The sequence below is a fragment of the Anoplopoma fimbria genome, chromosome 11, assembly GCF_027596085.1.
Source record: "Anoplopoma fimbria isolate UVic2021 breed Golden Eagle Sablefish chromosome 11, Afim_UVic_2022, whole genome shotgun sequence".
NCBI classification, from domain to species: Eukaryota; Metazoa; Chordata; class Actinopteri; order Perciformes; family Anoplopomatidae; genus Anoplopoma; species Anoplopoma fimbria.
Window position 1 is genome coordinate 17,638,247 of NC_072459.1, and position 27,126 is coordinate 17,665,372.

Here is a 27,126-nt window from a genome sequence, read left to right on the forward strand (position 1 = left end):
TTACTCAAAACTTAATTTATTTCTACCAGTAAATGGACAGAATGTTTTTATAGACAACAACAGTTAGAGCCATCTAAAATAATCACATCAATAATCATCTATCTCAGATCACAAGTGATAATAGGTAATGTTTAAAGAAGGTCATCATGGATACATGGAATATTGACTGACAACAAGGAGATGACACTGTTGTCATCATCATCATCATTGTAATGCTCACATCATTTCACATCGACACCCTGCAGCCCATCCCTACAGTTCTTACCTCATTAAATCTCCTTTAAAAGCAATGTTTATACAAGACTCACTAACCCTGTGGTCTATGTGGAACAAATTTACAATAGGCTTATTGGATATCATTTCTGCAAAATGAATGTTTAAAAAAATTACATAATATTCATATAGATATTTATGACTGTATTAAGTTAATAATCAGAAATAAATTAATGATAACACTTTTTCTGAAATGCTACACACTTGTTACACTTGCCTAAAAGCTCCATGGAACATTCAAACATTGATGAAGTTATGTGTTGTTAAGTGTTCTACATAATCAGTAGCAAACAGCTTGGGCAGAGTTTCAAAATAATAATGGCAATTCTTCAAATATTTATAAAAAGTTGCGCTGTGAAGGTGTTAAAGACTTTATGTTCTACATATTTGTATTAAATATGATCTACAGTTTGCTAACAGGCCAGCCATGTTTGGGTCCGTCTCATCCGCTGAGTGGCAGACCAATCAGTTCACCTATCTATTTGAAGTCTTTTCTCTGTAAAAATCTAAAAATACAGTTTAAAGACACTTCCATGGTGATGTTTTTTTTTTCAACTGTTCATTGTACAAACTTATTTGCATAAGCAGGACAGTCTCTGTTCAGAGGGAGCGATAAACAGTCAACGTGAAGTGTTACACAGTAAACTACAACTGAGTTCACCTTTCTAGTTGGATGTGATTTCAAAGTGTAGTCTGAAGTGTTTTCAGTGGACGAGACGGTTCCAAACAGGGCTACTAACAGGCCTGACACCAAAGACATCCAGTCATGGTTTAACACATCTGTGTGAACAACCCCACAGAGGCTGAACCCCTGTGAACCCCTGTGAACCCCAATCAATCTGAATTGAAAAGGCCTTTTGAAGCTTGATGGAAACTGAAATTGATCAGTTTCCTTAATTTACACTTGCTGTTGTGTCACATATGACAACTGTTAAATAGGAAATCATAACCAAGAGTGAACTAAAAATGAAAAGTAATTGTCTTTTCAGGAAATAATTGCAACATATGAAGCTTTTGTTCAAGAGTCAAGTAAATGTGTTCACAATTATAGTTCAATTAAGGTTACCAGTGTCTGCTCCCATTTGAGCCACTAAAATAAAAAAATATCAGCACATTTAAGTGACATGCAGGCACTAAACAATCTATGACATTGTTGTGGTCCACTTAAGATTCACATTTTTTTCTGGGCTACAACATTTCAGAAGTCATTCCTATTAAGAGCAACACAGAATCATCACAAGGACGTTTCTAATGAACGGCATTAAATGACATGCAGGGCTGAGCTTTATTGTGCGTTCCTACCACAGAGCCATAGCTGACACAGAATTCTGCATCGAGGATGACTGTCTGTCTGCTTAACAAACACATACAGGCTAACTGGAATCACTTCAGTGACTGAGTCAGGCGGTGGGATGAGGCCAGCATATAAACACTAAAAGAAGTTGTACATATGACTCTGTTCTGAGCCAATAAGTGAGGTTGATTAGGAGTTGGGATCTCCCATGTCATATTTACATTTATGTAATGCTGGAACAGACCCACGTTTCCAGACCTGTGAATCTCAGGCAGTAAAGGTTGTGAAACAGAAGCCGCTAGATTTGCTGACATGATGTACAATATGGCATGACTTCATCCAGAGTCAGTCTTTATGTAAGTTAGAATGATTCTGGAGTTTGGAGTAATTTCCACAGATTTATTTTAAAGAAAACATGAACATTCTGTGAAATTCTCAGTTACTGCAGCTGAATGCTTTTCTGGGTACAGCTTTATGGCAGCCCAAGCATGAGAATATCATCATTATCATTATAAGCTAAGGAGATGAAGATTGGCTAATTGGATCTGAAACAGAGGATATATGGGATATCTGTGTGAGTAATTGTGTGGATTGTGCTTATCATGACATGGACCGTCTGGAGTTTCTCCCTCCATTCTGTATTAATTCAGGCTCATGCAGCGTCAGTCGGGTTCCTTCACGGTCACCGTTTATTTGTGCTGGGCCAACACATCGTTGAAGATGTTGAGGAAGATGTCCACATGGTACTCCTTGAAAACCAGCGCTGGACGGAAGCGGATCGATCGATCCCCGCACCCTCCCAGGAGGACACCTGTCAATGACAAACACTGTTACAGGGTATCCATACAGCTCAGTCAATGATCTGTCATCCGCTTTCACAAGGTCAAACACAAATTCCTATTTCTTTTCATTTTAAACAGTATCACTCAAACATTTTCAGTCAGAGTAATGATGTAAACTGTCCATTTGATGGAGTTATTTACAGTGAGATTGGTGCGGTCACTGTTCAACCCACTAAAAACAACTTGAACTACTGCGGTTGTATGCCACCACCAACCGGTCATGTTGCAGTTTACATCCTTGACTGTCCAAATATCAAAACTTTATAATTTGATAGTAATTTAACATGATATTTATATATATATATTACAGTAGGGATGACAGGTGAGTTGTGCCAGGCTAAAATGGTGATTTTAGCAAGAATTACATTATCCCAGTTACAAATTGAAATTGCAGCTTACTGCGCTTTTCAGGAGTTCAGACTCCCGAGTTCAAACTGCCAAGATTGTACTCCAAAGACGGTGATATCTAACCAGGAGTACTACCTAAATAGGAAATGAGAAATGGTGGTGTACTTCATACCTTTGTCTCTGGCCTTGAGCAGGATGCTGCTGCGGGTTGCATCATCACAGATATCAATGGCACAGAAGGTCCCCTGTCCTCGAGCTCGGCTCAATATGCCGGGGTACTGAGCCTGGGGACCAGACGCATACGGGTCATGTTCACACACACATGTCCACACCAAGCAAACCCCCCCCCCAAAAAACACAGTAAGCCTCAATAAGACACAGAGACACTGACACAGAGACACAGAGACAGAGACACAGAGACACTGACACAGAGACACTGACACAGAGACACAGAGACACTGACACAGAGACACTGACACAAAGACAGAGACACAGTGACAGAGACACTGACAGAGACATTGACACAGAGACACTACTGATATTATTAAATCCATTTAAATAGTCTCATGGTATTTATCACTCAACTGTGTTTTGAGTGATAAATTGAGTGATTTCGGATCCTTCACAAATGAAAGGATATAAATAAAAAAACTGATTCCGTCCACAAGTCTGGTGCAAATAAAACAAAGCTCACCATTACATATTCACACATACACACACACACAAGCACACTACCTGTAGCTGATAAAGGCCGTTTATCAGGGCTTTTCCAGAGCGGGTCACTTCCTCCAGAAGGTTCTCTCTACGAATCACATTGAGAACCTCAACCAGGAGCAAGTTCTTTGATGGGTCACCCATCCATGTGTTGAAGATGCGGTACGGCTGAAAAAAAAAAAAAAAAACAGACACACAAGCAAACACACCAGTTAATAAAAGATGACAATAATCTCACAAACATCTTTAATATCTTAAAGTGATAGGCCAATGGCAGTGATGTAAGCTCCACTAATGTTAAGTCTACTGAACATTTGCGCCTCAATGGCAGTTTTGGTAGACACTGTGTATGTTTGTCTATGTGTAAATCACAGTCAAAACCTAAGGTTGGAAATACATCCATAATGTAAATGTGTATGTGTCATTGTACATCATGGAAACACATGTGAGTTAAGAAACATTTGAGTTTACCAAACTTCAAGTGTTGGACTTTATTTAGAGCACAATAAATAGGGGCCTTTCTGCCAAAAAGGCTCAGGAGTTAATTTCAGACAGATGGGTATATTCAGACAGACAGTTTTGAGAAAAATATTGTTTTTTTAAAACATTAAACTATGTCCCACAGGCGTAACTGCAACTTGAAGCATGTATTCAGGCTTTGAGCCTTTTTTCAACAGTAAGCATGTCAACTGGAGGTTGATGCCCAATAAAAAGGCACTGAATAATAATAATTGTGTCTCTGAGCGCAAAACAGCAGCTGCAATGTACTTAGCCGTGTGATCATTGGGCGTGAGCTAAGAAACTACAATAATGACTGGTTAGCAGTGGTTAAACTTTTAGCTTGTATTGTCAACACACAGTTACTCCAGCAGCACCCTCAGCACCAACATGACATCTTTATCCCCAACACTGAAAAAACTTCCCAAGACTAGCTTGATCATCAGTATGTGGTCTGCCCTGTCCATCAGATTCATACTTTGGGGTATTTTGAAGGTTCAAGCCTCCATAGGCTCCTAAAAGAGCTATTGTCTTGATCAAATCTGAAATACAACATAGAAAACTTGTCTATGATATATTAAATATGACCAATAAAACAATGACTAACCTTATCAGCCTGTAATTCGTCTTTGTGGTAGTAGCCACCAGTGAGAAGCTTCTTGCTGAAGGACACTATATCAGCAGGGTCATCCATGCCCCAGTGCTCATGAGCCCACAACTTTCCTGTGTTCCCTCCACCAGTCTGGACTTCATCCACATGGAAAGCACAGCCATGCTGGGGAGGTAAAGGGTTAAAAGACTGAGCCACGTGACCAAGGTAGAGAGATCATGAAAGCAGGTAGGAGGAAAGGAAAGAAATGAGAAGTTTTCACTCATTGACAGGAGAGTCAATGAGTGAAGAGCATGAGTAGGGAAGTCTGGATCAGGAGGAATACTGACTCAGGACCAGACTGTATGCGTAATATCATGAACAGCAGAATCCCAGCAGCTGAACCAGTGTCAATATACAATGGCATCATTGTAATAATTCTACTATATTCATTGCTGCTGTTATAATTAGTCTTCATTTTTTCCTTCATTACTCTGCTTACTACTCTTATTATAAGAATAATTGCATTGAATGTTTTGTAACTCTGTTATGTTGTACATTCTGTACACATGACATCTATTGCATTCTGTCCATCCTGGGAGAAGGATCCCTCCTCTGTTGCTCTCCCATAGGTTTCTTCCTTTTTTCTCCCTGGTAAAGGTTTTTTTTTTAGGGGAGTGTGAGGGTTCCGGGACAGAGGATGTCGCATGTGTACAGATTGTAAAGCCCTCTGAGGCAAATTTGTGATTTTGGGCAATATAAAATAAATTTAATTGAAAAAATTTAATTGAATTAAATAAAATTGAATTGAATTGAATTGACATTCATGCCCTTCCTCCAGTTCATGTGGCTCAAAGTGTTCCAGCTCTTTTGGGGCGCCCTTGCCTCCCTGTATATGGTTGGTGGGTTTTCACTCCCTGGAAAAAAACTTTTAACTGGCATGATGAGCAATGTCTCTTTGGCAACTTCTCTGCTGCCTTGGAATCTATATTGGGTCTAGTAAAGTTAAATAAGGTAAATTCATTAGTACTAATAGCACTATATATAAGTAAATCTACATTTGTGGTAAAGACATGCACTTACAGAGCTCAACAATCTCAATCTATCCTCACTCTGCCTTCAGTCCGATCACAATGTGTTATAATAACTTGTAGACTGATCTTGGTTTTATTATTAAAATACTACTCTATTAAGTAATATGTGTTATTTGTCATAATGAGCCTGGGAACACTTGATTCATGTCATGTCAACACAATGGTGTCAGAGGCTAGTGAACCAGTATACTATAGCTGGGAAGTATATCAATATCAAAACGATATTGTCATATGAGACAAGATATTGTCTTAGATTTTAGACATCCCAATATGACATAAGTGTCTTGTCTTTGTTTTAAAGGCTGCATTACAGTCACTTGATGTCATTTTCTGACCTTTCCAGACTGTTGTAGGTGTTCTTTTATTTGCACTTACCTATTTACTCATTGTGTCCACATTACTATATTTATCAAAGCACCGTTAATCAACCTACAATATGTTCAAACTATTGATGTCGAGGTATTTGGTCAAAGTTTTCCCCATACAGTATTTGATTTCTTCATCTATTTTTCCTTCCAGCGTTTGCAACTAACTCAACAAGCTAACGCCTTTTAAAGGATTGGTCGCCATAGTGTTGACTGTTACCTTGCGTGCAATGTTGCGGAGTCTTTTGAAGAAGTCTGGGGAGGCGTGGTTATCTCCGCCTTCAGCCTGGATTGGTTCAATCACAATCCCAGCCACAGGCTTCCCCCTCTGCCTCCATTTAACGATCAGATCCTCCACCTGGAGACGCAGACAACATGTAATCTTCTGGCTGGCATCCCAGAAAACAAAACTAAATGACATGGGTCCCATTTTTCTCGTCTACATACACACACAGCCTACCTCCTCCAGACAGCGAGCCTCCTCCTGAGCGTTCTCTTTGGTAAATTCCTCCAGCGGGTACTGTAGTTTGGGAAACGGAGCGATCGGCCAATCAAATGATGGCACATCCAGCTTGTGGATTGCTTTAGAGTGTGTTGTTGCCAAGCAACCTTAAAAAGTAAAATATACATTGCGTTAGTCATGAATCTATAATGTTGCATTAATAACTCAGCTGTTTAAGTTCAACGGTTGTTTACCATGTAGTATTTCAGGTGTGCTTCATGTTTATTATCTAGTGTTGTTGAAGTGTGTAGTTGAATTGACACTAGCTTACCACCAATAAAAAAAGAAGTGACTTGAAAGTTCAATGAAAACCCTTTTCATTCGTGCAGAGAATTTCAGAGCAGCAGAATGGTGACTATGACATGACTCTGGCCAAAGATACAGTACACTCGGATGCATCAGATCAGAACTCAGCTGCTTGTGACCAAAAGTTTTCCTACTCTGGTATTAAGGTGATTTTAACAAAATAAATAAGCTAAAATGTTAAATGATGCTGTGATACTGTCGCATCCAGCACAGACACAAACTATTAAAGGGAGTCATTGCTATTAAATAGATTTTCTAATGTTTTATGTAAAATGTTCACACTCTAAGTTCAACTGTGTAACCTGCAGATAGCTTAAAGGTTTGATTAGTTAAAGGCTCGATTAGAAGCTGAGCCATGCTCAAGATGATTATTCAAAATCTATAATCAAAATGAAATTCTAACGTCAACAATATTTAAAAGAAAAATGAAAATAGAAGCGATCTATAACATACCCATGGTTCTTCCATGGAAAGCTCCCATGAAAGATAAAATACTGAGTTCTGGACAACCTGGGACCTGAGACAGAAAAACAGAGAAACAAAGACAAAGCAAAGAGGAGGACGCACAGTTATAGTACAATATATGTGAAAATCTCAAAATATTCTGACAAGTAATGAAAGTTCTTTCACCCACCTGGTTTACCATGCAGGAGCTGAGGTCTTCATCAGACGGTGTGTTGTGGCCTCGCTCCTTGTTCTACAGCAAACAAACACGCACAGATCAAGCTACATTTACATTTGGTTGTTGAGATAATATCTAAGTTCTTCTCTCATCAGATTTTTATCTTGAGAACAATGCAATAAACACATTTACAAAATAAAATGGTGTACAATATGACTGTAACCAATTAGAAAAGTTTGCCTAAATGAACATTAGTGTAAGTCAAATTAATATCAAATTAATATTAGTCTAGTAAGTAAGTACATCAGTAAAACATTTCCTCATTTCATCATGTATTTTATATTTGCGTTTCATCTCCTCGTTAAGTGGCTCTAGCTGTTGCCATGGTTACAGATGTTGATCTTGTCTATTGTGAGTCTAGTAGAAAAGGCTCCGTTAACTTGTTCCCTCACACAGTGTCCCTGCTACGCTGCTCTCCAGCAGTTCAACAGATTGAATCCGGTTCTCATCTTAAACTCAGCTTTACTGCAGCTACCTGTGTCTCCACTGCTCCTCATCCAGAAGCTGATCCACTCACCTGTTCACTGTCTATGTTCACACTTAGAGGAGAAGCTGAACTGACTGTTCAACTACCTGCTCATATTTCTTTAGTGAACATCTACAGGAAGATTTTGATGGTTGACAATCTCAATACCCAGCAGCAGACTATCTGGTGATGATTTAGCCTCTTGGGACAACAAACAATATTCCAGGGGGTTTTGGTGTAGCCAGCAGAAATCCAACAACTCATGGTTCAGTGTCTTGCCCCCAGATAAAAGCACTAATATTAGCAGAAATAGTAGTAGTAGTAGTAGTACTAGTACTCACTCACCCTGTACCAGATAAACATCGCTTTGTAAGCATTCTCATTGGAGCAGGAGCCGCAAGCCATCGTCTGAACACGAGTCATTCCACTGGGAGCCACCTGAGAGGAGGGACGACTTATTACTGTTGTTTAACCATCTTTATAAGTAAAATATGCATGAAATGATATATACTTTTATTACAACAATTTATAACAGCTTTATCTCTCGACTCTGACTGTGGGTGTGTGTGTGTGTGTGTGTGTTACTAACTGAGAGAAGACTTTCGGTGAGTTTGTCTGGAAAGTTCTCTGGCGGCAGGATTCCCAAAGCAGGTCGGTTAACAAGTGTACTCTAACAGGCAGACAGAAAGCACAGACACATTTCAGAAAACACTTTTCATTAAATTACATTCCCAAACTATTTCATTTGACTGCTCTTATCTACACGACTACACTGTGAGGTGGTTGCTAATTTAAAGAAGGCTAAAAAACTGTGTAAGCTCCATTCACTGACAGCCAACATTTACTACATCTTTCCAGCATCACTGTGTGATTTACATACACCACCTGAAAAAATGAGGCAAAATGTTTTTACATCAGTGAATGCTCAATGCAGTACTCTACTCAACTGTAGGGCACCATTATACCATGTTCAGGATAGTCAATGAGGAGCCATGCGGTTATACAGATAATGCACACTAAGAAGCCACAATGCCATGCATTATTTTCCCATAATAGACTAAGTGCAGGATTCCACAAACACCAGAGCCAGTTATGTGGTAATATTTTGGGATAATCCTCTTTAGGTGTGAGCTTTACCAGGACAGTGATGGAACAGCCGAAACCAGGAGCATCTTAATGGAAAAATTAGGATGAATGTCATAACTGTGGTGGTCTTAATGTAAAAGCTGGACCAGTACTCTATAGGGCTGTACTCTATAGCAACTCAAAACACAACAACAGCATTCCATTCTCTCACTGTAGTTGATGATAGAAATGATCTTGAATGTGGAGGACCTACCAGATTGTTGGGATTGGACATCAGTTTGAGGAGAGCAGGGTGGTTGTAGCCTGAGGGAGGACAGAGTGAGAGTGGGTGTAGGAAGCATTGAAAATGTGGATGGGACAATCTAACGTTGGTCTGGGTTCAGAATAGATGTACTCTCCTCTAATCTGGTAACCCCTTTAGCAGGTGGTTGGACACATTTATACTGGCATATGAAAAAGTAGAGGTACATTCAGTATTTTCATCCAGAAGAAGTGTTGGGCACCAGACCACATGTTTTATAATATTAAAAAGCTATTAGTAGAGAAATTGACTTGATGACTAATTCAGAGCCCTATTAAATAATATCACTCAATGTGTTCATTTAAAATTGAGGGTCTCTATATGCTTGCATGCCATTGAATGTCTGTTAAATTAATTGTTTTATTGTTATAAAGATTGGGTAAAGTAGAGAGGAAACTGTAGTCCAGTGTCCGTATGTGTTCTCCATTAAACTATATTCATCTCCCAATCATTTCTACTACATGAGGAATCCCCAGGACCTGAGGCCCGTGTCTCAGAGCTACATTATGGTGTTAGCCAGCTATGTTAGTGGCTTTTTTTTACACACACATTTTTACACACATAACGCTGCTACTGAGAAGCACTGGATTTATGAGTTTGAGTGTGTGTAAGCAAATCCATCCAGTTAGCTGGATGACACATAATGTTAGCTTTGTGCCACCGGCCCCTGATATACACTTATTTGGCTAAAAATGAGTATTTGCTAACATTTCAAATAGCGAATAAACTTAAAATCCAACACATTGAACAAAAACAAAAGAATATGACACGATCAATCACTAACAATGGCTAAAGGGGGTTGATACTCTGTGCTGGTTTTTATTTCATACATGTATAAGGTATCCGTTGTATCAACTCTTGTAATGCTGGCACTGCATTAACAGTTGAATGATTTCAAGATAATAATAATACAAAAATGTCCAACAAGGTACTGCCTTGGTACCTCCTTCATTGTTTCCTTCACTAGTCCCCTTCATCCCTTTTTGTTTCCTTACTTGCTTCACTTTTCATTCTTTACCTCTTACTTGCTTCACTTTTCATTCTTTACCTCTTCACTTCATCCCTTCATTTCTCCTCTTCTCCTTTAGTCTCATTTGCATTCTTACTCTCCTCTGTCCTCTCATGTTTCACTAACGTTTGCTAACACTATAAAATGCTCTGAAACCCGAGCTAGCGTGTTTGTGTGTGTGTGCTATGAGAGAAGCTGCCTGGGAGCGAGGTAGCAGTGAAAACATGGCATATAGAGTTTCATTGATTTGGCCATTCTCTCAAAAAGCAAGCAGAATGGATCTGGCAATGAAGCACTGACAGAGCTCTCTGAGGAGAGAGGCAAGAGGATAAACGATGCACTTTCCACATGATTAAAGTGTGAGTGGGGTTGGGGGGTCGGCACTAATCATCTTAAAAAGTCTTATAGACATTGGGGCAAAAAAACTGGATTAAACAACAAGTTACCTGTAGCAGTCAGTGGGCTCTGGCTTCACACTGTGAGGCTGATCATATACATTATGACCTATTCAAACTAATGAGTTTTTTTTATATGCTAAATGATGAAGCAAACTGTACTTGTGTAGCGCTTTCTAGTCTCTCGACCACTCATAGCGCTTTAACACTACATATAATCGTTCACCCATTCACACCCATTCATACACTGATGACAGGGGCTACCATGCAAGGTGCCACCTGCCCATCAGGACTAACTAACATTCACCACCATCCATACACCCATGGCACAGCATGGTTCAGAAGGTACGTATAATACATTTATGAAAATTGCTAAAATGAGGTTTTAAATCTGATGGTCTATTTAACCTGGGACAACTATTAGAATTATATTTGAACACGCATTGGGCATGCCCAAAAATAAACAATGTATAAAGAAAAAATAATAATAAATAAACTAAACAGCCCAAATCCCTATTGGTTATAAAGCAGAGTTAAAAAAGAGCAGCATAACTACAATGTCCAACAAAAGTTCACAGATGATGTGTTTATAATCAAGTTAATAAATGAAAAGTGAATTTCCACAGTTTGGCGAATAGAAGTTTCTAGTTGAAATACTTGAAAACTTTTCTGCACTCAGAGAGACAATTGCTGATTCTGGATAGTGAAGGTTGAACAGCCTGTGTCTATTGTTGGACGAGGGATGAAACCGGTTTGATCTGGATGCATAATAAATGGAGGCTATACAGTCTTGCTGATCAATTTTACATATGTAATGATGAGTGATGAGGGAGATAACTAGATGGCAGGTTTGTTGGGTTTCAGGAGGAGCGCCATTATTACAGTATTTATGTATGCTTGTCCTATTTCATCAGTTAGTCTGCACAGTCTGAACAGTGGAAGAAAAATGCACCAGAAATGTTTGTAGAACTCAGCACGAATGCCATCAGGTCCTGGTGCTTTGTTAATGATACAATTATTTTGTTATTAACAATAAGAGTGTTTGCATGCACTTCAGTGAGTTTTGGCAGAACAATGTTAAAAGAAAAGAGATGATTTTGTCTTGATTGGGATCATGTTCTGATGAGTAAGGGTTGTACAATGTGTTCTCCCTCAGTAGACAGTAATTAAGGTATCTGCAAGGAAGTGAATACAGACATAGTTTTCTTTTTATCTAAATATAAATACCTGAGTCTGATAAGTCCTTTTTGCATTTTTTCATGCTGACTCACTTATTTAAAAGAGACTTAAGATTTGAAGCAGTGATTTTGTAGAATTCTTTGTGGAAAAACTCAGTGTTGCATATCTGTCGATTAAAATAACTGGGTGGGTGTAAATGAGTTTGAATTTGAATTAGTTTAATCCTGATGGGCAGGTTGCACCTTACATGGAAGCCCCTATCATCAGTGTCTGAACTAGTGTACAGCGCTGAGCGAATCACAGCGGGTCTTGCATAGAAGGTGCTATATAAATGCAGGTCTACTTACCATTACCATATAAGGCATTATTTAGATATAAAGTGTAGAAATGTGTGGTTAACTGGTAGAAAATGACAACTCTTTAGCAGGTGGATGTTGTAGTCTCCAACCATCACTCAGACCAAAACCACTGAACTGTTGGATTGTTTCAAAGGATCCCCAATATGTATGCTACCTGAGTTGGTGGTTTGATCCACTGATGGATCCAATCACTATCTATTAAGATGTGTAATGCAATGTGAGTGGTTTGTGGCGGAGGAGAAAAAAATATATATATGGCAGAAAGGTGGACTGTCAGTTTTGGCTCATAGTTTTTTCATATTGTTATCTGATTGTCATTGATATTAATTGTTATGAAACCTCCTTCTGGATCTGTAATGGTAATATTATGTGTCAATGAAACAATTGTACTAATTGGAATATGAACTCATTTGGTTAGTTTGGGGAGTCAAGAATATTTGAAAGAGTAGTTCTTTGTAGTAAGCATATATCAGTATGGAGATCTTTTCAGGTGGTACTTGAATTTTTTTTTTTGCCTGAGTACCAATACTAGGAACATTCCAAGAAATGCAGTACATTTGAGTATTGGCCTGTTGGGTTACAGCTGTTAATATGAAAAACGAAATATCGGCGCTAATGTCTGTATTGCATTCAATGAGTGTACCAACATAGCTTTGAATCTTGAATCTTACCTAAACTAATGTGGCTGCCTTACATAAACTGTTTCACTTCCAGCCAGCAGAGTGCAGTGAGGCACAATGAAGCGGTGCACTTGTTAGGGCTTCCTGCATATTCTCTGCATAATCTCAACATTGTATTCTCTCTATATCTTGGATTTTTCCTCTGGTGTTGAATAAATAGTTTGGTATTTAGAGTGATGGCCAGGTTAATAACCAAATGATAGCCTGTCTGCAACTAGACATCGAGCAGGTAGATATTAGAGTTGACTAGCAGTATTTCCCATTATTTACAGACTTGTTGTGTAACTCAAAATCCTTCAATCCACTGACATCCAGCTCAGTTCCAGACAAAGAAATATCACAATCAATTAACCCCTTCCTCGTCTAATGAACTGAAACACTGTTTTCCTTTATCAGCTCAAATGCACCCAGAAAACCTTAAAGACTAAAATCAAGCAAACACCGTCTCACAGCCATGAACCTTTTGTCCAGCTCATCTTTGTCGTTAGTTTGTTTACTGAGTTCCAGACGGACACAGAGAGAGAAAACAGGAAACGAGGGCTGCTATGAACACTGGAGGGCAAATCTCTAGTCCAAGGACTCCGTGGACTTCCATCACCATGACAAACAGGCACAAGACGCCCATTCCTTCTCAATATCTCCCTGCCACTTTTGTATTTATGTAAAATACCATCACTTAATCTGTAAAAACATGAGGGCTCTGAGTCAACATCCTTGTCCCAGTACTTTTATCAATTAAAGGAAGGTTGGGGTAAAGAAATGTTATTATCCTGTGGCTTTTAGACATCCTAGTCACAGTGAGGAGTAGGTTAGAAATGGTGAGCATACCAAAAAATATTATTATTATTAGTAGTGTTATTATTATTACTATCATTAAAAAATAAAACATTTAGAGAAATAGTGACTGGTATGTCTACTTAAATCTCTAAAAATCTACTTATTCCTATTTATTCTGAGAAAGACAGCAATTGTTACAAGCTCCCGTGGTCAGGCCCCTTCAACTACTGAATTAATTAAGTGTGTGAGTTCTTTGCTCCAACAGAAACCCTTCTGTCAGGGAGGCCCCGAGGCCTGGAGCTGAAACCACAAATAATGTTAATCAGACTGGAATACTGCAGCCCAACTGGGGTAGTTGTTACTCCTAATACAAAGGTCCATTTCAGCGAGAGCAGGAGAGCATTTTCCAAACCTCGACATTTGTCTTTGAATTCTTTTAACATGAAGGATCTAGAACCTACTTTTGGCAGTAACGGCATAGGAAGTTTCCTTTTCTACTGGATAAATTGAACACCTTCTGTAAAGTAAACTGATCAATGATTCAGAATACAAATGGTAGACCAATGCTACCAATTAAAACAGTAGTATTCGTAGAACCTGCCACCACCCCCAGGTTGGCAGTCCTTTTCATACACAGAAAAATACTAGAACTACTGAATTAAGACAACATCTCTTCTGGTATTAACCTGTCATCTCCATCTGATCTGGATTCAATAAGGTGCATATTAGAATGCAGAACCCATGCATTGCTATTCGACCAACCAGACCACGTCTGTAGGATAGATATGTGTGTTCAGTTTGGCCTTACTATTAAAGATGCATAATAAGAGATTGGGAGCATTCCGATTGCCTCTCAATGACTTGGCAAGCAGTGCTAATAACGCTAACAGCACAACTATAATAAATGTGTGCCGACAGAGCTAACAGTGTTTACCTGAGGGGGGAACTTGCTCCCGCTTCTCACTTTAATTGATGAAAGCGTCGGTCAGCACCAGCTAAAATGAGAAGCTGCCTGCTGAATGTTTTGTACTCTGCTCTTTAATGCCGATACTTTAAGATAAGATAAGATAAGATAAAATAAGATAATCCTTTATTAGTCCCGCAGCGGGGAAATTTGCAGGATTACAGCAGCATAGGGTAAAATGCACACAAGATACATAGTAAAAGAAAAACAAGGTAAAATAAAAATGAAAATGAAATAAAAAAAAAACAAGTATTATAAATAAGCAATAAAAAACAGTAGAAATCAACAATAACTTTGCATTGTAGCTGAGTTTATCTCTGTGAATGTCAAACATTATTTGGGGGCACCTCGAGCGAGGTCAGGGACATACAAGTCTGATTTTTACTTGCATATGCAGTGAAATGCTTCAACCAGCTGCGGTAAATGATCGCCGAGCTGCAGCAGGAGGTGGAGTAAACAACTCGAAGTTCAGTGAAGAAAGGAGCAGATTTATGATCAGCTACGCCGGGATTAGCCCAGATATCGAATCTGCTCTGGACATCTCTAAAAGGGGCCTTCTTCCTCTGTGCCAATATCACGTAATCTAAAGGTTTGTTGGGTAAATTAAATGTACGACACTGCTGTGTCCAGGGGAAGCAGAACAACAGGACCCAAGGATTCACTAAACTCTGACTAAAGTTTGCTAGCTGAATGCAGTCAAGCACTGCTGCACCATCTGAAGTTTGATTGCTTCTTGCCTTCATCACTGCTTGCCTTAATGTAACACAAATAAATGAGAGATAACTTCTTCAGATTTCTGTCAGTTACAAACTAGAAACACTAGTGCCCAGGTGGTAAACTAGCACCTCTCCAGCTACAGTTCTTTTGTCATTTTCCAACTCACAATATGTATCGATACCCTAAAGTGAAATGGCATATGTGGTGATAAAGGTTGGATCATTTACTACTAACCGATTGGGATGGAGGAGATCTGAGTGTAGATATCTAGCATGCGGTTGCCGTCCACGTCCACCAGGTAGTTCCCCCTGCTCTCATCATAGTTACAGAAGAAGTTGATAGCACCGACATTCTGGGAAGAGAGATGTTCTGTATTAAGCACCCCATTCAGTATAATTCAGTCCTCCTGTACTGACTTGGCAGCAGAAACTTAAACACATACACCTGCCGTGCGACACACAAATAATCCCACTGTGGGAATAAAAAGTCCATATTCTGTTGAATGTTACCTAGAGACATTATGTTATTTTACTTTGTGTTTCAGGATTATGGCTTGCTGAGCTTTGCTCAAATAGTGAAAACACATAGAAACTGCTAATCTATCTCAGTCACACACACACAACCCTCAACTCACCTGGATGTCTCCCAGCTGCTTTGTCAGCTCCTACAGAAAAAAAAGTCAGTTATACTCAGTAATACCTGAAGAAAGAATAGAGTGTGAGGGTCCCGGGACAGAGGATGTCGCATGTGTACAGATTGTAAAGCCCTCTGAGGCAAATTTGTAATTTGTGATTCTGGGCTATACAAAATAAACTGAATTGAATTGAATTGAAAGTGTGCTGATTTGTGTTTGTGTGTGTGTGTTTGTTACTTGTGATCGTGGTCCAGGAACAGAAGTTTTCATGGAGGGTCCCTCATAGTCAAACTCCACCTGGGTCTTTGGTGCCGCCTTACTGACATATCGACACGCTGGTGGAGAAAACAGAGACATAATAATAATCTACACAGACACAGCCACAGACACACACACACACACACACGTACAGAGGGAGACAGTGAGTGTGTTTCCATGCTGATACTATTCTGGTTATGATCAGGGTTTTGGTATAATTTATAAAACATAATTTATTGTTTGTAGGGTTCGAACAAAATATCAATATGGAAATATATTGTATTGCTTCCTACTGGCCCCCTATATATATATATATATATATATATATATATTTTTTTTAATACTCTAAACGGCCGGTTTGAAATAGATGAAATTAAACTAGTTAGTTCTGTTAGCGTCTTTAGCACGGAGGTGGAAGGGCAGAACCTCTTGGGGAGGAGAGTCTGACTCTAGGTCCCATAAACATCACATAACTACAGGTTGACAGTGAGCATCAGTCGCAGTGCTCTCAATAAAGATTTATTCAAATGCTTCACTAGCGTGTATCAACGGACACAGCTTGCAGTTTGTTTTATCAAAGTGATGGCCTGTTGGCTCTTTAACAGACGTGAGATTTAAATGTAGCTTAACCTCAGAACTGTTCTTCTTTCTGGCAGTTCAGCCTTTTCCCAGTTCATAGCTATTTTCTCGTGGGCGTATAGTTTGTGTTTGCCATCTTTGTGTTGACCGAGACACTAACCAAGGCTGTATGGTCCGGTATGTTTTTTAATAGTTGGTTTGTTAGATTTTGGCTGAAGTGGCAGAAACGAGCAAAGCGTTTCAACCCGCCGACTGGTGGGTTCCTCTCAGGGAGGAGAGCATGCAGCGGCTCCGGAGCTTCAGTTGGCAGCTGTGGATTCAGCCGGCACAAACCCCAGCAACCAGAGTTCCAGCTGGCGGGCGGAGCGCTGGGTAAAACCTACGTACTGGCATCAGCATCAGAATCAGAAGGTCTGTAGATCTGGTGGGGAGTGGGGGGCGGTCCCACAGGATCAGACCTGTTTCTAACACTTAAAAAGCCCTCGGGGCGCTCTGCTTCTTCGTCCTCTCATGTTGGACTGAGGACAGACTGGACTCTACAGTGACTACAAGTGGTATTAAAAGGCAGGACGATCGCGGCTAGCTGGTTAGCATGCTCTCTTCAGTAGATATTTGAACGTTATGTCTTTGACATAATGTAAACACTGTAATCTCTTCACAGGCTGTTAGTTTACTTATTGGATGTTTGAAACTAAACATCTGGCCACATGTTCCCCTTTACAGTAAATCTGGCCCACACAGATTGACCTATTGATGATTGACAGGAGAGCGGACCTTTTAGACATCGCTCAGTCAGTTACCTTTGAGGAGAAGAACATTGATAACCACATCCTGCTTGAGGTCAGTCAAACATTTACACTGATTATGAAACGCTGATCTAACTTTATTATAGCATGGTTGCATTGCTTTTTATTCTTGAGAACGTGGGAAGTATTATGACTTCTTATCTGCTGGTGATAAACAAATGAAAACCGATCAAACATGACAACTACTCAAGTTCACTTAGAAATAAAGTTGCATCACAGTAAGGTGCAGATGGAGCAGGGCTGGAGCTACATTCAAGTGAGGCATACGCAAACAAAATGTTATACTTTACTGATAATATTATATATATATATCAAATTTAGACTTTAAGACCAATTCAGGAGCATCAAAAATGACACATAGATTGTCTTAGCACTCCGTTTCTGAGTAAATATTTTTAAAAGGACTTTTTTACATTTTTTAAATGTCTAAAGGAGAGAAACAGACAATACACTTAATTACAATGGAAAAACAAAGCCCTACAGAAAGCCTTTAGTAGACAGGGATGCACAAAGGTCTACTAACACTACTCGGTCAATCTACAAGTGGACATTACAGCAAAGTTCCATGTCTGGACCTGCTGAACCGGTACTTACAGAATGGATTCCAAAGGATTTCATTTAAATTGAAGAGTGTTGGATTTACCTGGAGCACTGAGCCATAGGTTTTTCTGCAGGGAGAGAGCAAACTGACGGCTGATCAGGGAGGAAGCCATGACAAATCTGTCCAGGGACAGGATGAAGTGTGAGGGAGAGGCAGTGAGAGCCCTCAGGGTCAAACTTCACCAGGTCACCTATAGGGAGAGGGAGAGAGGCAGTGTGTGTGTATTAAAGAGGCACTTAGCTGAGACTCTATGCACTTTATTGTTCATTGTTTCATCTAAGTTTTAAAATTGGAGTATTTTTCTAATCTTCAGCTACACAGATGTCGTGATGTATCATAGCAGATTGTCTATCAACATATCCAGTTATAGCAGAATCGCTGTATCATGATAGTATGGTATCGTGAGTTACTCTAATTCCCACACCTATTAGTAATAATAATAATCACAATAACTATATTTGTATAGCCCTTTTAAAAGCAGAGTTCCGAAAGGGCTTTGACAGATCAAGCAAAGCGAAAGCAGGATACAAGACAATATAATAACAGAAAGCCTAACAAAAGATAAACTCAGGTCAGATTTAAACACAGATAAAACAGTAGAACAGATGAAACAATAAAACATATCAGTAAAATGAAAACAATAAGCCAAAAAGCCTTTTTTTTTTTTTTTCTAAAGACAAAGCTTACATGTTCCAATACAGGCTTTCCAATTGGCTGAACTGAAGTCCAACAGCTTGTGTAACAGCCATTACTAATATAAATTAATTAATAACTCTCCCTTTTATCTTTTGATAAAGAAAAGATGTAAGGGGAAATTTGCAGAGTGAGGCAAAACAGGGGGCTGTCTGCTCTCTCTCTTCCAAGCTCTTATGCAACACTGGCGGTAGGAACAGGATCATTCCAGATATCTGCTTTCACACAGCAAAGGAGACCCTGACCCTGCACAACGCACACACACACACACACACACACACACACACACACACACACACACACAAACACACAAACAAACACGCACACATGCATGCACGCACACATGCATGGAGCTGGTTTTGCAATACCTTGTGAACTGGATGAAACTGGTTTGGAGAATGAGAGTTACACAAGACTGCATCTTCATATGGGGGGGGGGGGGGGGGGGGGGTATAGTAAAGTGATGGAGGCGACGACGCTATGATCTGTTTGATACGGAAATAACTGGGCACAATTTCAGACTGTTTATCCAGGAAGGTTTTCAGATTGTTGCACACTAATTTGCACACATCACAAGTGACAGCGATAGTTATGTAAAGAATGAAGAGAGAGAGAGCTAGAGAGACCTAGCAGTCTCTGATCAAGACTGCTAAGTCCTGTTCAAGGAGAGGGATTCCAATGCTGTTCAACCTACAGAAAAGCAGTTGGGTGGAAGCATTCCAGCAGCTGTGACTGAAACAGCCCTGGGTAAAACAGATTCTATGGGCTGTTAATGGAGGCCTCGTGTTCAGGGAAGCAGAGAGAAAATACGCTAATCCAGGCATAGGACAGACAGTGGACGTTGTTAACACACACATATGTTAGATCAGAAGCAACATCCCCTTTATTTAGCAGCTAAGAGAGCCAGATGTTTCTGTCTGCATTTGGTAAACACACCACTAACACTACGCTGAGAGGAGAATTCACTAAAGGGTTGCACGTCATTTCAGTTAATCAACCAGCACAAATAAGACCAAAGGAAAGAACTTAGATGAAACCAAAGTGAAAAACAGTTGCAATGCAATGGCTGGTGATAATTAAACATCAATCTATAATTGATAACATCAATAACAGAATCACCAACACATTACGGAATGGTGTGGAATATGAAGGAAAATCATCTCCATAATACTCTGAATCATTCAGACATGGGAAAATGCATTTCACACTTAAACAAAACTAGAATTTACACCCAAGGTTGTATGCCTCCACTACCAGTCAGAGTTTACATTCATGTCTGTCCAAAACGTCATCACTTCATCATTTTATCCTGTTAGACATTTTTGTGTCATAATTAGCATATCGATTCTTGTTTTGTGAGGTCTGTATTTCAGACATGAAATACAGAGCGGGACTGTGAAACACAATCAGTCACGTCAGCCTGACCTGATGGGCAACTACTAGCCCCTTTGGCCAATTTTTGCTCTTTTTCTTGCTCTTTGATGCTTACAACTAAATTAATATAATTTCATGAATCCATCCTCTGAAAAAAGGAACACACTGTAGATCACATTTCCCATGACTCATCTCAATAAAAACGAAAATATTTAAATCTCCTCATAAGAGAAGGTGGCTGAAAACACATGTTGGTCAAATCTATAAGAGAATGAGACACGCACGCATGCACGCACGCACACACACACACACACACTTCTCCACCACACACACACACACACACACACACTTCTCCACCAGAGCGCACACAGAATGAGAGCGCTGAGAGCTGCCCGTGATTGACCAAAGATCCCCCCAAAGTCCTTAAATTTGCTCAGCAATACCAAAGAGCAAGAAAACATGGAGACCCTTCTTCTTCTTCTTCTTCTCCTCTGTTCATGAAGGCAATGGATCAGTTAACGTGTATTGTTGATGTCCTCCCACAAAAAAAAATTCAGACAGTGCGGATGATCATCTTAAAGTTGGCTTTGACTAGTACTCAATTACACAAGTACACAATTCATTCAGCTTCCTATTGCCTTTCAAAAATGACCTTATATCGATAGGTGACAAAAAATAGAACATTTTAAGAAGGAAACAACTGCAAAACATGTAATCATAATGACTGTAATAATGGCAGGTATAGAGCCTGGTCAAACAGACATGGTCTACAGCGTCATGGTCTTTCAAAACTACCATTTGGAGGCGTTGCATGTTTTTGAGATATTATTCAAAATGAACCTCCTCTTGGCGTTTTGATATTCATTCTATCCAAACATGAGAAATCCAATACGGTAATTGGAATCGACCCCCTCTGGAAAATCACTGAATAGAATTCCAATAGGAAAACCCACAGACATGGATACAACGCTTTTATAAAAGTAAAAGATAATATACAGCCCAAAACATGCCAGAAACGGTCCTGTGCTTGCTTTCTGCTTAAAACCGGTCTGGGATGGTCATATCAGCTGTCCCGTCCTCTTGTGAGCTGCTACTGCATTAACAAACGTTAACTCTTCACTGTTTGGATAATCAGTTCAGTTTTATGTAAAATGTGTTAAACGTTAGCCTGTAGTTGGTTTGTAATCTAACAGGCTTTTTGTAGCTAACTTAATTTTTAGTACTTTACTTTCTTATTTTGTTTATTTTTGCTCGTTCATGAAGTTACATGTTTTGACATGTGTAACCAACGGCAGCAGTGTGGGGTTATCGAACTCCTAAGCCAGGCTACTTGGTCTATTAGCCGTTTGATTGACATTACAGTGCGTGGGTTGATTTTTCTCCTTGTATACACTGGCAGAGATAAAAACATGGATCCAGACATGTTTAAGACTCACAAACAAGTCGAACAAAGACCTGCACTGATCCAGCTGTGGACTTTAACTCAGAATTCAATAATAAAAACTCTCCCACATGATAAAAAAAGAGGCTATCTTAGTGTGCATCACATATATGTCTCAAATATGTGCTCATGCAGGTTCCTGCATTGAGTGTAGTAGTGTACCTATACCATATTAATACCATATTAATCCCAGCATCTCTTTTCCCTTCCACACACTCTTGTGCTATTTGAAAGTTGAACCTGTATATAGACAGTGGGCCTAATTAATGCTCTTCACTGTTTGGATAATCAGTTCAGTTTTATGTAAAATGTGTTAAACGTTAGCCTGTAGTTGGTTTGTAATCTAACAGGCTTTTTGTAGCTAACTTAATTTTTAGTACTTTACTTTCTTATTTTGTTTATTTTTGCTCGTTCATGAAGTTACATGTTTTGACATGTGTAACCAACGGCAGCAGTGTGGGGTTATCGAACTCCTAAGCCAGGCTACTTGGTCTATTAGCCGTTTGATTGACATTACAGTGCGTGGGTTGATTTTTCTCCTTGTCTACACTGGCAGAGATAAAAACATGGATCCAGACATGTTTAAGACTCACAAACAAGTCGAACAAAGACCTGCACTGAATAATCCACAATGCCTGAAGCACACATTTGGCGCACAGCACGGACAGAGGTAGTAGCTGGGTACAGCAGCTGATATGCGACAGTATGGGAAGCAGAAAGGGACATTCAATGGAAAAAACAATGTCAGAATTGATTAAACATGCAGCTACAACTGTCAGGATGAGGACTTGGTCAGGAGACCATTGACTGTTTATAAACAATGGAGGAGAACTGAGTAAAAACTAAACACACTGAGACTGATTTAGAGTTTCTCAAGCTTTGGGTCGACCCCACATTGGGTCACTTGGTGTGCATATGGAGTTGTTGTTGGAGCTTTCTTTTACATTGATATTTACTAATATATTGATAGTGCTAAATCATTTTGAATAAAAAATGCTTTACATAAATCAGAATTCCCATATGATCAGTTCAGAGCTTCTCTCGTGCTCCTGAAAAGAGCACAAAGATATGCTGCGTCTTAGTTTAGTTTATAAAGTTTTTGATTCCCTGCTTGCAGCGTTTTTGGACTAATGGTGGAGCCAGAGATGGTTTAGTTAAAGCCTCTGCTAGCTGGAAATAGCTGTCAGGTCACTCACTAGGTGGAACCCAGCTGCATGCAACACACCTGTTCCTGACAAAGAGAAAATCCACAGAGAAAGAGTCATTTCTATCAGAGAAGATGGTTGATTGGGCCCAGCTGAAGGATTTCAGGATTCAGGAGTCCCCCACAGTCCGGTCAGGGATAAATGCAAAGATCCAGCTGTGGACTTTAACTCAGAATTCAATAATAAAAACTCTCCCACATGATAAAAAAAAGAGGCTATCTTAGTGTGCATCACATATATGTCTCAAATATGTGCTCATGCAGGTTCCTGCATTGAGTGTAGTAGTGTACCTATACCATATTAATACCATATTAATCCCAGCATCTCTTTTCCCTTCCACACACTCTTGTGCTATTTGAAAGTTGAACCTGTATATAGACAGTGGGCCTAATTAATGCTCACACATTTAATATTCACATCTGTGTTCGAGCAAGGCTTTCTTCTCCAATCAAAAAGATGTATTGTAAACGTAGCTCCTTTGACACTGATGCCAAAGAGTCGCCAGTCTGTATTCTCACTCAATAGTGTGAGACTTTGAGTAATAACCTCAGGGAATAGTCTGTTAACCTATTTTGCTGCATTTAGGGGCCTCTTCTCATTTGGGGCCCCAGGCAGTTGCCTCCCTTCCTAATGGTTAAGTACAGCTGTGAGATCAAAATGTTACCATAGCCAGGAAGACCAGAGTGTCTCTTCTCTCAGCGGCTGCTTCACTGAAGTCTTAATTAAAGACCGACGTCGTGAGCTCGAGGGACACTCGCCTGCACAGGCATGGACCGGGAAGCTAAGTAAGGACTCTGGTCTCATTCTCATTAGCTCACACGCTGCATGCAAACTGTTTTGCTTTTCATCTATTCATCCATGCTGTTGGCATGAATAAGCGGAAACATTGTTTTTATAGACTGATCTGGAATGTGAGGAATCTTTCTCAAAATTGGCTTTTCTTTTCATTTTTTGATCTTAAAATGAGTTTAATATAATGTCCATCCCTGAAGAGGGATCCCTCCTCAGTTGCTCCTCCTGAGGTTTAAAATTAGGAAGTAAATGATAAAAAAGGATAGGCTGTCTCATAAATGTCTCTTGTAAAAGTATGTGAGAGGAGATTACTACTGATTACAGGAGCTCTATCTTTGTGTAAAAAAAAAGCATATTCATGTAATTTGATGTGCTACTTCAGCACACTTCAGGATCAAATATTACTGGGACCACTGCAGAAACTTGCAGATGAAAATGTAACATCCAGGGATTCACATTCTTGATGAAATACACCTGAAACGTGAACTTATAATCGTTGCATGTAAAAAGCATTTTTATTAATGCAGATTTTATGTCTTTAGACTGGTAATAGGGGCACTCCTGGATATTACTTTAATCTACCGCTATTAAGGCTGACTCGTAAATTTGTATGGTAACCATAGCAACCGCTCGCCACTTCCTCTGGAATCACCTTATGTTACTTAATGAAAATGAATTTGTGTTATTAAAACATCTGGATTGTCTTCAGACATTACACACCAACGTTTAGTAACAAAGCAGATTAAAGAGGCAGCCCTGACAATTTTCACTCTGAAGACCTTGTGAAGGAGTTGCATTTATACAACAGTAATTGTCAACATTCACCCATTCACACATATTTTAGTGACGCATTGTTGCATCCTTCCTTTAAATATTTTAACCCAGAACTGTTCTGCCTTTGGCATTTTGTCTTTTTTCCAGTTTCTGTCTATTTTACATTATAATGAGGCACACATGGATATAGACCAGTTGCAGTCAGTGTGTGTGTGTGTGTGTGTGTGTGTGTGTGTGTGTGTGTGTGTGTGTGTGTGTGTGTATTAAAATGCATTAAGACACTATGAACTTTGTTGTTCATTGTCTCATCTTAGTTGTCATATTCTGTGAAAATGACCTCACAACGCTATGAATAAATACGTAATTCATGCTTTCTGCCGTATTAGGGGTATTTTTTTTATTCTTCAGGTACACAGATATCACCATGTATCATAGATGATTGTCCCTTAATGTACAGAGTATCACAGAATCGCTGTATCGTGACATGATTGTTACCGTGGGCAACGTACTGTGAGATATTCGACCCTGAAGTAGAACACAGCTCTGTAGTAAAACAATGTGGAGGCTGTATACAGATGTGGAGGGTGATGGACCTGTGACAGCATCCTGTACGTCTGAGGGAAATGAAATTCATTCAATTCCTTACCTCTTGATGTCTGTTGTCCAACGTGGGTTCAGAGACCTGGAGGAGACGGGAACAGAGCTGGGGCCCTGGAACAAAAAGAACATCTACTCTGAAAGCAGCACATCTCTTACTGACTGAGTATAAAAATACACTTATGAACACACATTTATTCCCTGTGGATTTTACACAAGCTATGCTGAATGATGAGGTACAACTACCGCTGCTGCAAGGTTAAATATGCTGTGAGTGGTCAGGTTGAGGAGAACTGACACTGATTTGGATCCAAAGGCAAATGCATTCAAATTATTTCATTTGTTAAGGAGGATGTTGTTTGTACTGGCTGGTCTGCTGCTAAATCTGGTTCTGACTAGATCCGGCCGGCTCACACGCTCCAGATCATGTGTCATTATAGTTATGGATTCTATCAGTGAGCTGATAGCACATCACTTTGTTATGTCATGTCAACACCGATGCTTTTCCCAACTGCTCTCTCTGACATGGACGCGGTCAGACGCTGCGCATCCCCGACGCTCTGACGGTTCAACAGCACGAACACCTGCAGACGTGAACGAGTGAGCGTCAATGCGACATGACAGCTGTCTGATCCGGACTCCTCTCTCTGCGGACACGGTCAATCACGAGCCGCCATGCGATGAGGTCTCACACTTACCGAGGATCCGGAGCAGGCAGCACCGACGGATGTCTGCTGGACTGAAGCAGAGATGTGTGTGTGTGTGTGTGTGTGTGTGTGTGTGTCTCCGGTCTGTCTCCAGTGCTCAGCAGCCCGGCCCCGCTCTCTCTACAGGAGGAGGGGCTTATTCTGATTCGCTCTCAGGTCTTTTTTCCAGCAAAGCTTTATTTGTATTTCAACACTCGTCGTGGTAAACATGTCTTTAAATTCCAGCTCTGCATTCTGTGGCTTTTGGGTCATAAAAATCAGCACTGAGCAGAATCCTACTGGGATGAACTGTGTCATTATGATTATCAAGATACATTTACATCCAAATCACGGCAACATGAGAACTAAGCAAATAATGATTTAAGAGTTAAATTGTAATTCGTCAGACAATTAAGCTGAGTGGTGCAAGTTGCATTATAGTTTAACAGTAATGAGGGCAACATCCAACTGACAGTAAAAAAAAGTCAAAAGTGATGTGGTGAGTCAAGAAGGTTATCAGGAGAAGGTTCTCTCTGTTGTTCCTGCCACTGCAGTACACATACAACAACAACAACAACAACATGTTAAACAGCTGGAGAACGTGCAGAATGCTTCTTTGCATGAGTCACTGTCCAGCACCCATTGGTTCTCTGGTGGGAAACGTATTCCAGCTCCAGATGTTCTGTTGGTATCAGCAGTCATTTAAACCAGCTCTGATCCAGATGGGAAGCTGTCAGTAAAATAAGGCTGGTATCTAGAGTAGAATCTACAGTCCTGCTAGCCTCTAAGGTAACTACCTCCTCATTCTCTGAATCACTTTGGAGGCCAGGGACCTCTAATAGAGTAGAACATGTTCTATGGACCCCGTCTTTATCTTAACACCTTGTTAGCATGTGCTTACTACATTTCTACTCTTAGAAGCCATTGGAACTATTTGTAACCTAAAACTTTCCAACACTTCAGAGTTCTGCTAAACAAAAACACATGCCACAGACCCAACTTTCAGAATCACTGCTCTGAATACTGTATGAACAACAACAACAACCTGCAACTGATATACAGTGTAATAACCCAACTCTTACCGTGGAGGTCCTCCTAACTAATGCTGTATGACTAATGTATCAGTAGTCCTACACAAAATACTGAAAGGTTCCTACTTAAACATAGCTACAGTGAAACAAGTGAGCAACAGCTGGGAATATTAGAGAACAAATTAATTATACATATATAGTAAGAATTTGAATAA

General features: G+C 39.8%; 1 protein-coding gene across 2 annotated transcripts; it reads right to left on the bottom strand.

Annotated features, from left to right (window-relative positions):
* abat (4-aminobutyrate aminotransferase) lies at positions 1-26,980 on the bottom strand. 2 transcript variants are annotated; one of them, XM_054606884.1, is made up of 17 exons: positions 26,963-26,980; positions 25,244-25,308; positions 18,361-18,508; positions 16,312-16,409; positions 16,075-16,104; positions 15,675-15,792; positions 9,313-9,362; positions 8,563-8,643; positions 8,319-8,411; positions 7,460-7,522; positions 7,279-7,342; positions 6,478-6,626; positions 6,238-6,375; positions 4,577-4,744; positions 3,493-3,639; positions 2,930-3,041; positions 1-2,378 (listed from the first exon to the last, which is right to left on the bottom strand). In XM_054606884.1, exons 3-17 carry the CDS (start codon positions 18,428-18,430, stop codon positions 2,257-2,259), a joined length of 1,503 nt encoding a protein of 500 aa, XP_054462859.1. In that variant the 5' UTR covers positions 18,431-18,508; positions 25,244-25,308; positions 26,963-26,980; the 3' UTR covers positions 1-2,256. The 2 variants fall into 2 exon arrangements, with proteins under 2 accessions (XP_054462859.1, XP_054462858.1); XM_054606883.1 differs by lacking the exon at positions 26,963-26,980 and adding an exon at positions 25,893-25,997.
* Positions 26,981-27,126: the final 146 nt, after the last annotated feature.

Excerpts from the sequence above, each read along its gene's own strand:
- abat (XM_054606884.1), bottom strand. The coding sequence starts at position 18,430 with ATGGCTTCCTCCCTGATCAGCCGTCAGTTTGCTCTCTCCCTGCAGAAA. Across the intron at positions 16,410-18,360 it reads CCTATGGCTCAGTGCTCCAG|CGTGTCGATATGTCAGTAAG; the intron begins GTAAATCCAACA and ends TTTCTCCACCAG. Across the intron at positions 6,627-7,278 it reads TTTCCATGGAAGAACCATGG|GTTGCTTGGCAACAACACAC; the intron begins GTATGTTATAGA and ends TTACTTTTTAAG.